This window comes from Geotrypetes seraphini, chromosome 5 (genome assembly GCF_902459505.1).
Source record: "Geotrypetes seraphini chromosome 5, aGeoSer1.1, whole genome shotgun sequence".
NCBI lineage: Eukaryota > Metazoa > Chordata > Amphibia > Gymnophiona > Dermophiidae > Geotrypetes > Geotrypetes seraphini.
The window spans coordinates 70,393,173-70,409,058 of NC_047088.1; the positions used below are offsets into that span (position 1 = coordinate 70,393,173).

The window sequence follows — 15,886 nt, forward strand, 5'->3', positions numbered from 1 at the left end:
CCTCGGTCTCGAGTATTCCCTCGGGGTGTGCGGAGTCGAGGTCCGATGCGGGGCCGGGGTCGACCCACCCGCTTTGGCCTGACTCGAGGATGGCTTCTTTGCTGAAGGGGATGGAACAGAGGACTTACCCGAAGCTGGCTTCGATGACGACGGCTTCGAAGATGAGGGCCGAGGCGACGCCGAGGCCCCCGAGGACGCCGAGGCCGAGGTCAAGGCCGGGGCCGAAGCCGGGGCCGACGTCGAGGCCTTGGGCGGCGCGTCGACGGCGAACAATTCCGCCATTCTGGCCTTACGGCGACGGAGGGCCCTGTTCTGGAAGGTAGCACAGCGATCACACGAGGCTGTTGGATGTTCGGGCCCAAGACAGACAATGCACCACCGGTGAGGGTCGGTGATGGAGAGTAGTCTCTCACACCGGCTGCATTTCTTGAATCCCGTAACAGGACGGGACATCGACGAGAAAAAGAAGAAGGCCGGGAACGACCGACGTTCCCCGGCTCAGGCTTCCGGGAGCCCCCGGAGCCCAACGAAAAACAATTATTATTTTTTTTTTTTTTTTTTTTTTTTGTAAGACGGACGAAAAATAAAGCAGCACCGCGATTAATCCGATCAATAAACAAACTAAACGCGGCAGCTAGAAGGCAAAAACACTGGAGCTCAGATCCACAGGGCTTTCTTGCTCCGCGGAAAAATTTGAACTGAGGACCACGAGGTGGGATGCGCCCTCTAGTGGGCAGAAGGCACGCACATGCGTGGTGCAGTGTGCAAACTTGAAACTTCTAGCAAGTTTGCTTGAAAAGCTGTCCGCGCCGGGGCTCCGTAGATGACGTCACCCACATGTGAGAATATCATGCCTGCTTGTCCTGGGATAAACAGTAATTTTGAACGGCGCGCACCTCCGCGCTGCGCTCAATTGTCCGGGCGCGCCTTTGTCTTTCGCGCCGTTGTCTATGAATCCACAGTTAGTGTATGCACTTCCTAAAACTAACATGAAACACATTAGTGCATTCATCTTTTTTTTTTCTGCGTTAGACTCACTTAGCACCTAGTGCAGCTTAGTAATGGGACCTCTAAATGTAAAATTATACTTAATCTTTTTTCCCTCTCTCTCTTTTTTTTTGCAAATCAAACCAAACACACAAGTCCAAGTAGGATGTTGGACACAGAAGAGGTTCTGACACCACAGTCCAGTGCTAACATAAAATATATTATTAGAAACAGCAGCAAGAATAAAGAAATCCTCAAAATGCAAACACACTTTTTGTATAAATATAAAGAAACCAACAGCTTTTAGGGAGAATTCTCCACTGGCAAAGTTTTGCATGTTGCACTCATTTCTACAATGCTGATGACCAAAAATTAATTTCATGTTGGGGAGATTTCAGCTTGGTCTTGTTCTTCCTGCTCCTGTTCCAAGACTTTCTAGCCCCTATCACAATGCTAAGGCTGAGAGAACAGATGCCAACATCTGGAAGCTCTTAAGAAGGACATATGCGGTAAGGAAGGAGGAACATGGCACCTCCTACAGGCATTGGAACAGGGGAGCCTTTTAAATGGGGCAAACTTGAAAAATACATCATACTTTCGGATTAAGAGGGAGGATGACCAGTTCTATTCCAAATGCAAGGTAACAAGAGGCAGGGCAATGGCAAGGGGGGGGGGGGGAAGAAGAGACAAGGCCAAGACTAGACTGAAATCTCAGAAAATAGCCAGACTGGGTCCCAATCCCATGGACAGCTGACATTTAAAGCCTGCCTTGGAAAATCTCCATAACTGTGCTCCAACAAAAGGGCAGAGGGTGAAATATATAACTGTCCCACGTTCACACAGAGAACAAACATGTCATCAGGATAAAGCTGCAGCTCCCACAGAATGGGCCAACCAAATGAAAAGGAAGAGAGAAAAATATGGGGAAAACCAACAACACAACCCAAAAACTCCAGCATGGAGGGGACGAGAAAAATGGATTGTCTGACCTTCAAAGTCATTTTTTTCTGTTTCTTTTCTTTCTTAGCACCCGTACAATAAAACTGTACCATTTACAATAATAATAATAATAATAATCATAATAAAAAAAATCTCAGTTCAAAAAAGAAGTTAAAGTGTCACCATATTTACTTCTTAAACACATTGCTAGTCTTCTGACAAAGGGGCTTCCTCACTCCTTTTTGCAGCTGACTCGCTTATTCTCTCTCTCTCGCTGTTAGAACGCCTTTAAAAATTAGTATTTTTGCTTACAAAAGTAAAAAATAATGGAGGAGGGGCAACAAAGCCCCATTCCACCTCATCTGTCCCAACATGCACTGCTCCTGATACCCAGCATTCCCTTGTGACAGCGATCTTTGCGACTGATGCATTCCCATGGTCCATAAGGTAGCTCTGCCTCTCCAAGTTGTGTGTGTCATGCAGCACAAGAGATTCTGGGAATGCAGCTCAGAGCTAACAGCCACAATCTCTGCCTGAGGGGAAAGGGTAGATGGAAAAAGGTGGGGAGAGGGTGGGGGGAGGGAGACTGGATGGTGATGAACAACACTGCTATCAACAGATACTTTGTCCTCTGGAGAAATCTGGCACCTCCCTACCCCGCCCCCACCCCTTTTGTGTTTCTTAATGGTCCTTCTTTACAGAGTGCTTTTCTTTCCTAGGGTGAGAAGCTAGTCCTTTCCCCTCCCAAACCCAGCTGGCACAAATCTCACCCTCTTTATGCATAGAAAAAACACTGACACACCACTGCAGCTGCCAGCTTCACATCTGCAGGACACCTCAAACACTAGCAGAAGTGTTCTCTATGACAGCAACTTCTGGCTGCCATTTTTACCCTATGTATTCTGCACTTGTTTGGGAGAAGCAAAGAAAACTCCTTTTTGTTCTTAATCACTACTGTTTTGCTTCCTGCATGCTTACTTTCTTCAGAGAAAAGCAGCAGGAGCATTCCCTCTGGGCACACAAGTCTCTCTCCATCAGTTAGGAAGAGAAATTTTGGATGTGTAGTGGGTAAGGTGATGAGCCAGACTGTCACTGTGCTTCTGTTTTCCTGAGACTCACTATGCCACCAGGAGGCACTCAAATAATTATTAGGCAGACACCGTGGAAAAGGAAGATGAGCACAGACAATTCAACAGGGCAGAGCAGCAGGAGAGAAAAGTGGTTTGGTTTTAGAAGTGGGTGGCAACATTACAGGATGAAAAAGGGAGAGAGTGAGAGAGCAAGCAGCATGTTTTCCCTGCACAGTAAATCCCAGCTTTGGCCAGCACTGTCCCACCTCTCCAAGAGGATTCACTCAACTCCTCAGACCCTACAAGGGGCCTACACATCTTGTCAGCAGAGGCACTGGCCTAGTATAGGATAGAGGGCACATTCCTTCCCCTCAGAGCCTCTGCTACTTTTTTCTTTCTCCTCTGATACAGAAGTTCAGACAAAATTTAACTCTTCAGAGGACACTTCCTGAAGAGTCAAAGACAAGATGCAGTAGTGCCTTCCTCAGGCCTCACATGAACAGTTGCATCACAAGGCTCCTTAGATCACCTCCAGCACAGAGTGTGTACATCTCTGTCTTTTCACGTCTTCTTCACCAGTCAATGACAAGTCAATGTGAAAGGGTGGAGAGAGAATTAAAGTAAGGAAATACGCCAGTCACCATTGCTGGCATTTGTAAGGTTGCCTCCCATTGGTCCAGATTATTGCCTCATGATGCAGCAGATGCCAACCTGAAGTTTGTTTCCCCCGTCAGCTGCTGTCAGCGTAGAACTCCACCTCTGACCCCAGAAGCTTCAGCAGCTCTGGTTCATACCTCACCAACTCTATAGTCTCTCCACCTTCCTGTGGCCACATCTCAAGGCCCTCGGGCTGGGACAGCAGCTGGCTCGTGGACACCTGTCGGTGGAACTCCTTCTTAGACAAGCTGGCAATTTCAAACTGGGGGAAACGTGCCTGGAATATCCGGGAAGAAATTTTCAGCCTCTTGAGAACATCAGAGAACAGGAACCAGTTACTTGGCCTGTGGAGATGGATAAGATATAGTTATTCTTTTTGAAACCTTACACACAATATAACCCCTTGGCCAACTCCATGCTCTCAATTGTTTTCTTTATCATGCTGTGAGAGACACTACCAGCTCCCAGCCTCTCTCAGATCCACCAATTGCACAATTTAAAGGGCATAACATTACCTCACAAGGCTACATATACCACACCCATGGATAATATTCTTAGAAAACTAAATAATTTCATGAAAAGTAGATGTACTCGTGGCAATGGTGATTAACCCTATAGGTTACTATGACAACCACAAGTAGCTTGAACACAAGGAAATTTGGTTCCCTTAATTCTGTGTTATTATTTTCAGCTTTCAGTCTTCCCCATTTTCTTCACTGATGGCAAGACAAACACTTCACATGCAGCATATAATAAAACAACCTTCCAAAACCACTGCACATTCAAGCCCTTGCCTCAAATCCTCCAATTGAATGTGTTCTATTACTGCTATTTCAGCATTCCATATTCACAACTTTCCCACCCCTTCATACTCATGCAGAAACAAGGCTATCCCAGGTTATCTAAAGTCCTAGGCCTTCCTTGAACATCTGAAATGGGCTCAGGCAGATAGAGTGCACAAGAGCTGAGGGCACTGGTGTGGTATGGTGATGGTCAAACAGTAATTTGGAACAATTCTAAATCAATTGGGACTGCTCCCTTCAGTACAGTGGTCTCAAACTCAAACCCTTTGCAGGGCCACATTTTGGATTTGTAGGTACTTGGAGGGTCTCAGAAAAAATAGTTAATGTCTTATTAAAGAAATGACAATTTTGCATGAGGTAAAAAACTCTTTATAGTTTATAAATCTTTCCTTTGGCGAAGTCTTAACAATAATATTGTAATTTATAGCTAAAGAGACATGATCAAGAAACTTTTATTTTACTTTTGTGATTATGATAAACATATCAAGGGCCGTGAGTTTGAGACCACTGTTTTAGTACATACACCTGCATTTCCCGCTTCTTTATAGCAAGGGAATCATTTCAGTGCCTTTGTATTTTCGGAAGTTAAAGGTTTCCATATGTTCAACTTTGAAGATATGCTCATTAAGAAAGAAAGAGAAGCTCCAATTCTTTAAACAATGGAACATTTTGATATACCAATTAGAGTCATCATCCAATGTTTGTGAAGTTTAGTCAGTACAGAGAATCCACCAGAATAAAGTAAACTGAAGCCTGCTTGTTTCATGCTGTTCTTCCATACCACTGATGCATAAAATGAGACTGTTTTCATTCTGCTGGTTGTTTTGTACAACTAACTGACTTTTAAGATAGTAAATGACTGAATTTTTATAAATGATGCCCTTACATTTGTTTAGTTTCTAAGTGGAGATGAAAAATGGCAAATTGCTTGAGACATCCTACACCCCAAGCATGCCTGAAGAGGATATGGCCTACCTAATATAAGCCTACCATTGCAGAGCTCAGCCCCAAAGGCCATTTCCTGTATGGCCCTGTACCAGCTAGAAAGACTTCATACAATGGTCATGTAAATACAGGAAAAATCACAGGCTAAAAGTGTTCCAGTCTGTCCCAGAATTTATGAACTGTGTGTACTATACATTACAACTTTCAAAAAAGAGGAGAAAGGACTTTGGTCAACAACAGTGTCATGAGTGCTTGGAACAGAGCTCAGAATGAATGAGTCCTTTAATTGAATATGACAAAAGACTCCATTTGTTCATACTGTATTAAGTATAAGATATTATCTAAATCAAAGGTACAATACTAGCATCTTATGCCAAAACACAAACCAACTGATCTCAAACTGAAATCCAGATTAAAAATGTACTGAAACACAGAAAATGATGAAAGATAAAAATCATACAACCTATCCAGTCTGCTTATCCATATTAACCACTAATCCCTTTTACCTTACAGATCCTCTGTACCTGTCCCATGCTTTTTTGAATCTATAATTAAAAAAACGCTAAGCGCTCATGCGCACTCGCGCCGCGTGTTCCCTGATCCGTCGGGATGTGGCAGCACAAGTGCGCATGCGCTAGATGGCGCGGAGTGAGGGGCCGGGACTTAGGGGAAGGAGAGCAGGCCCGGGATTCGGCCGGCCCTGGCCAGGCAAGACCCCCTTCCTCACCGCACCCAGGCCCCGGCGCTCCCCGCCGGCAGAGGCGGAAAGAGATCTAAGCCCACAATTCTGTTCCTTTTGTACTCCCCAGAGAAGGGGGAGGTGCGAGGCTGCTGCGGCCTTCCTCCCCCGGTTCTCCCACGGTGATCAGCCTCAGTGTGTGAAGAGAACAAGCAGCGCTGAGGGTATGAAGTGAAGAAGCTGACCCGTGAGAGATGGGGGGAGGGGTAGCGGGGGCATGTGAGCTGACTGCGCAAGCGAAGGAAGCCTCAGTGACACTGAGCCGCGAGGGAGAAGGTGAGCGGAAGGGGGAGCGGCGGAGAGGCGGGGCCGGCCGAGAATGGTCCTGGAGACCCTAACCCTGCAGCGGCCTGGAGGCTCTCAGGTGCGTGTCCTGGGCAGGTCCCCGCTTTCCCTGCTTTCAGCGGTGAGGAGCAAAGGCCCAGGTAAGGGCTGCCATTGTTCCCGCAACGCTAAATTGACCTCACTCCTTCGCCCGGGCCAGGTTGCAGCCAGGTGGCCAAAGTTTACATGCTCCGGTCGGAGAACAGGCGGGTGGCGGTCGCTGCCTCTTGGTGTGCTGTCCCGTCTACCCGGTCCTAGCCTCTGACTCGGATCCTATATTTCTTCCCAGCAACTGGCAGGAAAATTTGTGTCACTAACTTACTGCCTGGCCATATGTCTGTTGCAGTTTCAGTTGGCTTGCAGATGGGAAATGACTGGTTCGGAAAGTTTTTGGGAAAGCTGCACCAGTGTCCTGGTTAGAAATGTTGAACAAAATAAATAAAATAAAAATTGTGCATTGCTCTGCAGTCTCCTCAGGCGCCGTCTCCATCCTCACTCCGAATCCCTACAGCAAACTCCATCTCTGACAGTGTTCAAGGCCCAGTTAAAAACCCACCTCTTTTTAGATTACTGTTTAAGCAAGAGGCTTAATATGGAGGGCAGACCCGAGAGGAGGTAAGGGGTGCTGCTGGACAGGGGAAGAGGTGCTGACGACAGAGGGGAGGGGCAGAAAAAGGAAGGGAGGCGTACTGCTGGACAGGGGGAGCAGGGATGGACAGGTGAAGAGGTGCTCATGGACAGGGGGGCAGAAAAAGGAAGGGAGACATACTGCTGAACAGGGGAGCAGGAAAGAGGTGCTGATGGACAGGGGAAGAGGTGCTGATGGACAGGGGGGGAAAGGAAGGGAGGCCTTCTGCTGGACAGGGGGAGCAGGAAAGAGGTGATTATGGACAGGGGGAGGTAAAACAAAGGGGAGGCCTGCTGCTGGATAAGGGGAGGGGTGGTGGTGGACACAGGGGACGTAAAAGGAAGGGAGAATGGACAGGGGGAGCAGGCAAGGGGTGGTGGTGGACAGCCAAGGAAAAAGAAAGAAAGAAAGACAGAAATACAGAAAGCGGCTAAGGAGAGAGAAAGAAATAAAGACAGACGCACACACATATATGCTAGTACCCGCTAATGTAACGGGCTATAAGACTAGTTCAGATATAATTCTCTACTCCAGCACCTCCACAGGTAGGCTGTTCTTCTAACCAGCCATCACTTTTTCATAAAGAAATATTTCATTATATTACTTCTGAACCTGTCCCTTTTCACCTTAATCCTAGGTCCCCTCATTCCAGAATTTTCTTTCAATTGAAAGGAAAGGGGAAAAGGGATTGGGACTTGTATACCGGATGAGATTAAACACAACTGCAAGGGAGGCAACACAGTTATCATGGGTGACATCAATTATCTGGGGATAGACTGGAACCTAGACACCTCTTGGTGCGATAGGGAGACCCTGGATGCTATAGGCGACTGCTTCTTGGAACAACTTGTCAAGGAAAATATGAGAGGAAATGCAATTCTGGACTTATTTCTAAATGGACTACAAGGACCAGCGCAAGGTGTGGAAGTAGAGGGGACGCTGGGAACCATTGGTCAAAATATGATCTGCTTCGACCTGGACACAGGGGCGAAACATCGATCCAGAACGACAGCCACGGCATTGAACTTCCGAAAAGGGAATTACGAAGGGATGAGACTCATGGTGGGGAAGAAGATTAAGAAGAGGATAAACACTGTAAAAACACTAGAGCAAGCATGGTCCCTTTTTAAGGACACAGTCACCAAGGCGCAAAATCTATATATACCATGTATCAACAAGGGATCCAAGACGAAAAAGTACAAGAAACCGGCGTGGCTCACTGTAGTGGTGAAGGAAGCGATCAGAGACAAGAAGACTTCGTTTAAGGAATGAAAAAGGTCAAAAACGGACGAAAACTGGAAAAAGCACAAACAGCATCAAAGCAGGTGCCATAAGGCGGTAAGAGGAGCCATAAGATACTATGAGGAAAAAATAGCCAAAGAGGCAAAAAACTTCAAGCTGTTCTTTTGATATATTAAGGGGAAATGACCCGCGAAGGAAGTGGTGGGGCTGTTGGATGACCATGGAAAAAATGGAGTGCTAAAGGAGGACAAAGCCATCGCCGACAAACTGAACACATTTTTTGTGTCTGTATTTACTGAAGAGGATATACACAACATACCGGAAGCCAATAGGCTATACGCAGAAAACAAAGATGGGAAACTGACAGGGTTGACGGTCAGTCTAGAAGAGGCATGCAGGCTTAAAAACGATAAAACCCTGGAACCGGATGGCATCTATCCGAGGGTAATCAAGGAACTGAAAGGGGCTATAGCTGAACTGCTTCAACTAATAGCCAATCTGTCGATCAAATCGGGAAGGATTCCAGAAGACTGGAAAGTGGTGAATGTTACGCTGATCTTCAAGAAAAGATCGAGGGGAGATCTGGGAAACTACAGACCGGTGAGTCTGCCATCAGTACCGGGAAAGATTGTAGAGGCGCTGATAAAGGACCGCATCACTGATCACCTTGACGGACACAATCTGCTGAGGACCAGCCAGCATGGCTTCAGCAAGGGAAGATCTTGCTTGATGAACTTGCTGCACTTCTTTGAGGGAGTAAATAGGCAGATAGACATGAGCGAGCCGGTCGACATTGTATATCTGGATTTTCAGAAGGCGTTCACAAGGTCCCGCATGAACGACTACTTCAAAAAATTGCGAGCCATAGAATCGAGGGTGAAATACTCATGTGGATAAAAAAACTGGTTGGCAGATAGGAAACAGAGAGTGGGGGTAAATGGACAATACTCGGTCTGGAAAAGCATCAAGAGTGGAGTGCCGCAGGGTTCGGTGCTTGGACCCGTGCTCTTCAACATATTTATAAACGACCTGGAAATCGGTACAACGAGCGAGGTGATTAAATTTGTGGACGATACGAAGCTATTCAGAGTAGTGAAGACGCAGAAGGATTGTGAAGACCTGCAACTGGACATAAACATGCTCGAGAAATGGGCTGCGACATGGCAAATGAGGTTTAACGTGGATAAGTGTAAGGTGATGCATGTCGGTAGCAAAAACCTTATACATGAATACAGGATGTCTAGCAGTACTCGTAGAGAACCCCCCAGGAAAGAGACTTGGGAGTACTGGTCGACAAGTTGATGAAGCCATCCGTGCAATGTGCGGCGGTGGAGAAAAGGGCAAACAGAATGCTAGGAGATCACGAAGGGGATCACAAACAGATCGGAAAAGGTTATCATGCCTCTGTACCAGGCCATGGTAAGCCCCCACCTGGAATACTGCATCCAACACTGGTCACCGTACATGAAGAAGGACACGATACTACTCAAAAGGGTCCAGAAAAGAGCGACTAAAATGGTTAAGGGGCTGGAGGAGTTGCTGTACTGCGAGAGGTTAGAGAAACTAGGCCTCTTCTCCCTTAAAACACATCTGTTCCTGAAATACTTAGGTAACTGACCTATACAACCTTAGTCCTCAACAAATGATCTCTAGTACTGTTAATCACTGTTAATCACTAATTTTGAACGTTATTTATTCCACTCAACCTGTAACCTCTTTAATCATTGTAAACCGCATAGAACTTTATGGTCCTGAGGTATAACAGTTTGTTCACCCTCTCCAAGGTAGGGAGAATGAAAGGGCACTTACTAAAGTTAAAAGGGGATAGATTCCGTACAAACGTAAGGAAGTTCTTCTTCACCCAAAGAGTGGTGGAAAACTGGAAAGCTCTTCTGGAGGCTGATATAGGGGAAAACACCCTCAAGGGAACCGGAACATACGCAGCTAGGGCTGCTCTCAGTTAGGGCACTGGTCTTTGACCTGGGGGCCGCTGAGGAAGCAGACTAATGGGCACAATGGACCACTGGTCTGACCTAGCAGCGGCAATTCTTACGCTCTTATGTACAACCACACTCACATATGGGTACTTCAAGCATTTACTGTGTGTTTATGCCATGGAGGTATTAAACGCCTCTATCATATAACATAACATAAAACTTTATTTCTATGCCGCAATACCTTGCAGTTCAACACGGGTAACATGATAAAGAGAAATGTACAGACAGTGAAATACACTAATATGACAATATCATTCCCTTTAAAACTTTCTAAACAGATACGTTTTAACAGATTTCTATAATGTAAATAAAAAGTAGATGTCATAATCAAAGGACAAAATTCTTGCTCCCAGTGAGTTGCCTGATAAGAAAGCGTTTGCTTTAAACATTTGTTATATGTACAGCCCTTAACTGAAAGAAACACAAAATAAGTGAAACTGTGCAAAGGACACTGAGAAAGATTATAAGAAAAACGATCAACTAAATATCCAGGAGCTAAACCATGAAACACCTTATAACGCAGGCAACCAAATTTAAAAATGGCCCTAGTATCTAAGAGAAGCCAGTGTAACTTGCAATAATAAAAGGTTACATTACATGGTGAAACTTACTCAGATGAAAAATCAAACATACTGCTGTGTTTTGGATTACACGTAATCTATGTAGATGTTTATAACAACCACCCAACAATGTTACAGTAATCCAAAATAGACAATACTTATAGATTGTATTAGATAGAGAATGACATGGGGAAAAAAATCTGTCCCCGTCACTGCACCATCCCCGGCCCACCGTCCCCTTCACTGCCATCCCATTCACCGCCCCATCCCCATCCCCACAACATCCATATAAGCCTCAGTACTGCAATATTTAGCTTATTCCTTCCTTATAAATCAAAGTTCTGGCTGCTGAACTGGAGAAAGTTTGTTCAGCTGGCAGGGCTTTGTTTATAAATTTTTATCAACACAACTAATATACTACTTTATCCTAAAGAAAGAAAAAGAAATATAATTTTTTTTTCTACCTTTGTTGTCTGGTTTCTGCTTTCCTCATCTTCTCATTCAATTCCTTCCATTCACTATCTGTCTTCTCTCTGCATCTTCCATTTGCTCTGTTACTGTGCCTCTCCCTTTCTCCCTCCCTTTCAAATTGGTCTGGCACCCATCTTCTTCCCTCCGCTCCCCCCATAGTCTGGCATCTCTGTCTTCTTCCCTGCCAGCATCTTCTCCCCACTCTCTCTTCCCCATTTCCCTTCAGCGTCTTCTCCCACTCTGTTTTCCCCATGTCCTTTCAGCGTCCTTCTCCTCCCTCTGTTTTCCCCATGTCCTGTCAGTGTCCTTCTCCCCACTCTGTCTTCCCCATGTGCTTTCAGCATCCTTTCTCTCCTCTGTCTACCCCATGTGCATTCAGCATCCTTCTCCTCCCTCTGTCTTCCCCATGTGCTTTCAGCATCCTTCTCCCTACTCTGTTTTACCCATTTCACTTCAGCGTCTTTTCCTCTCCACGCCACATTTCCTCTTCCCTGCTCCTTACCTTCGTGATGCTTCCCCCCCTCCCCTCGGACAACAGGCCCGGTCCGACAAACCTCTCTGCCCTTTACCTGTGGCCAGCGATGTCTAAACTGCCTTCTTACAGCAGCCGGAGCGTTGTAGTTGCATATGGCTGCTGTAAAGGTTGTCTCTGATGCAACTTCCGGTTGCGTCAGAGATGACCTTTATGGCAGCCACACGGAGCTTCAACGCTCTAGCTGCTGTAAGAAGGCAATTTAGACTCGCGGCCACGAAGGTAAGGGGCAGGGAGGGAAAAAGGGAGCTGTTTCAACTCAGCGGTGGCAGTAGGGAGGGAGCGTGATAGGTGACCGCATGCGTTCCTTCCCTTAACTGCGGGGACAAGGCCATTCACCGCTCCACGGAGCGGTGAATGACCTTGTCCCTGAAGCCACAGTGAACACAGGTTTTTCCTCACCGTTTTGACGGGCTACCCGCGGCTAGCCACAGGTAACAGCCACCGTGTCATTCTCTAGTATTAGAATCTGAAAGGATATCTCATCAAAATAAGATCTAATGGAGAGTAACTGCCAAAGCACAAAAAAGCTTTTTTGAGCCACAGCATCTACTGGTGCACCCATTTTCAAGTTTCTATCTAGCTGTACACTTCTCCTTCCGTATCCATGGTTTCCGTATCTGCGTATTCGCTTATTCATGATTTTTCAGCTGCTGACTCCGCCCCCCAAAATTACATCATCATTAAAGTACTTTTTTCTTTTACTTTACCATACTGAACCGATAAAAAAGTTTATTGCTTACCATTAACTCTGAAAGTCGCGGCTTATAAACTTTCTCCCAAAAATTCGCTGTTTCCATGCTTCCCAGTATGCACTGAGAAAAACACTGCTTCCCAGCATCCATAGAGAGAAAAGCTTCTTCCCAGCATGCCTGCCCAGAAATCGCTGCTTGCCTGCCCTGAAATCACTGCTTCCCTGCCCTGAAATTGCTGCTTGCTTGCCCGCCCAGAAATCGCTGTAGAAAAGTTATTCGCGGTTCCAATAATAAAAACGGAAGGCTTTTTCTAAAAACCGCAAATAACATTTAAAAAGTTATTTGCAGTTTTTCCATATTCACGCCTATGGTCCGCCTGCATCCCCTGTGAATACGGAGGGAGAAGTGTACTTCTAAATTTTTTTATAGCAGATTATATAGAATATACCATTTCATTCAAGTTCAGGCCATCCTCTGTAAGTCTAGTAGGAATGGCAAAAAATCTCTTATCCATTTTTACACTGTTGATATTATCTATTAAATTTGAATGCAATATGTTGATGGCAAAGACACAAGAACAAAAACACTGTGGAGAAGACGATGTCCAAGATGCAGGCTTTATTGAAAATACAGTCAATTAATCCACATGATGAGATGTCTAGGACCCAAGTTGGAGACTATGGGCCCAACACGGACTGTGTTTCGACAACCCTGTCTTCCTCAGGGGTTGCTGAAGGTCCTAATGCAAAAACTCGTGGTCAAATATGGGAGTAAACCGATCCTGGGAGAAAACTCTGCACAACTGAGAAATTCTCAATAGCTGGAGAGACCCAGGATGGCAAAGATGCAACAGATAATACAATTGTAATATCATCTGTAAAACTATAAAGTTTGACCCCAAGTCTAGACAACCAATGAAGACAGGTGGAGAAAGGGGCGATCCCTGTGGAAATCCACATGAATTACTCCATTTATGTGACAAACCTCCATCAGATAACACCTGATAGGTGCGAAAAAGCCATAAAATCATTGGTAAACATAACCTGTAATACCAATAGAGTCTAAACATTGTAGCAGTAGCCTAAAGGCACTGTTAAGATCGAATGTAAAATGTCTTAAAGCACCCTTTAAATTTAAAAGTTCAAGATCGTACCACTGGTTTGATTTATGTTGATATTTATTACGTACACATTTGGGCAATATCATCTAAAATATCAACAGAGTAAAAATTATATTGAGGAGATGGAGGAATTCTTAAATCATAACATCGCCCCTCTCCTGCCTTTCTTCGAAAGTATATTTAAATGTCCCCATATACTTTATGATGAAGACCACTGAAGCCAGAATATTGTTTAAGTTTAGTTGCACCTGTTTTAAAGTATTGTTTGGTATGGCTCCTAATTACTTGTCTTTATGCTTTGAGCGACACAGACCTAATAGGAATACTCGAAGGCAACGTTTATTTACTTTTCCAACTATTAAGCCCTGTCGATACAAGAGATTTTTTGATAAATTGCTCAGTTTTCAGGCAGGTAAAATGGATCAGTGGCTAAGAACCATTATTTCTCAAGCTCATTCATATATGTCCTTCAGAAAATTACTAAAAACTGATCTATTCAAAAAATTTGTAAACTGATGTCCCAGATTATTTACTAGTAAATTACATACTGATCTTATAGCTAGTACATTTTTGCCAAATTTTATTGTATTCCAACATATTGTATTTTATTCATCTATTGTATAATTCTAGTTCAACTTTTTAGAATATTGTATTTTATTCATTGACTGTATATTTTTAGTACTGTATGTGAACCGCCTAGTACTATGTGGTAGGGCGGTATACAAAAATAAAATTATTATTATTATTAGCCATCTTCTGGACTAACTCCATCTTGTTTACATGATTTCAAAGGTACAATCTCCAGAATGGTAGACAGTACTCACCTCCTTTTTCCTGCTGGTCATTCCTCTCACTATGCCCAAATCTTTCTGACTTTTGCTGTTGCCTCTTCTAACTGTATAAACTACCTTAAGATCATACATGCTCGCACCTGAATCCTGCTCCTCTTTCACACACAGAAGTACTTCATCCCCTAAACCAGGGCTACTCAATTCCAGTCTTTGAGGTTCACAGGCAGGCCAGATTTTCACAATATCCACAATGAATATGCATAAGAGGCAGTGCATGCAAATCTCTCTCATGCATATTCATTGTAGATATCCCGAAAACTTGGATTACCTGTAGACCTCGAGGACCAGAATTGAGTAGCAGGTTTTCAGGATATCCATACTGAATATGTATGATATTGATTTGCATGCACCGCCTCCTTGGTACAAAAATCTATCTCATACATATTCAGTGTGGTTATTCTGAAAACTTGACTGGCTGGGTGTGCCCTGAGGACTGGATTGAGGAGCACTGCCCTAAACTGTACCAACCTGTCGGGGTTTTGCAGCTCAAATGCATAACTATATTTTTTTAGCATTAAAACCTGGCTGCCAAATTCTAGACCAATCTTCAAGCTTCGCTAGACAACCCCTTTATTACTCACACCTTCTAGGATATCTACCCTATTGCAGATTTTGATATAATTTGTAAAAAGTCAAACACTTCCCAACAGCCCTTCCACAAATCTGAGTAAACGATAAAGGTCAAGAAACCAGTTGAAAATCTGTTGTATACACTGCCTTTTAATCCCTCTCTCCTCATCCTCTCCCATTGATGGAATGATCCATTAAAAAAAAAAAATAAAAAAAAAAAAGTGCATCTGTTAATCCTCTTTCACAACCTCTGGTCTGTAACTAAAGCTGACCACACCCTTAGCATCAAGGCCTCGATGATTCTTACTTTTTTCCTGTTTCTAGGCTCCTGTTAACAATTTAGCGAACTAGATGGTAGGTGTCAGAAGCAGCCATCCAAATAACTAACAGCTCTTTCGCACCATACATGCATCCTGTTTGAACAGAGATAGGCTAATCTTATATAGTTCAGATTCCACAGAGACAAGCTACTCACCAGCCAGATACAGAGATCTGGATGCTATAAGAGGGCAGAAAGGGTTTGTCTGAGAATTCAAACAAGAAGCTGTCTGATTCGGAGGGTTCTTCAGCCCCGTCCAAACTCTCTGGGGGGTTCAGTAAGATGTCGACACCAATCTCTTCCTTCCCCTCTGAAATATAAAAAGAACACTTGTTTCTCTTCCTTTCTTATTTATTCAGTTTTCTCTACCGTCATGTATTTATTCAGGTACTCAAGCAGTTTTCCCTCTCTGTCCCTGCGGGCTCACAATCTATCTA

At 44.5% G+C, this 15,886-nt stretch overlaps 1 protein-coding gene across 5 annotated transcripts in view; it reads right to left on the minus strand.

Moving 5' to 3' along the window:
- Nucleotides 1–1,186: 1,186 nt before the first annotated feature.
- Nucleotides 1,187–15,886, minus strand: part of BCORL1 (BCL6 corepressor like 1) — a 97,239-nt gene continuing 82,539 nt past the window's right edge. For all 5 annotated transcript variants that reach the window (XM_033945888.1, XM_033945887.1, XM_033945885.1 and 2 more), the window contains 2 exons: nucleotides 15,606–15,759; nucleotides 1,187–3,997 (listed from right to left, as the gene is read on the minus strand). In XM_033945888.1, coding sequence (XP_033801779.1) covers nucleotides 3,727–3,997; nucleotides 15,606–15,759 — 425 coding nt within the window. In that variant the 3' untranslated portion in view covers nucleotides 1,187–3,726. The remainder of the gene's footprint in view (nucleotides 3,998–15,605; nucleotides 15,760–15,886) is intronic.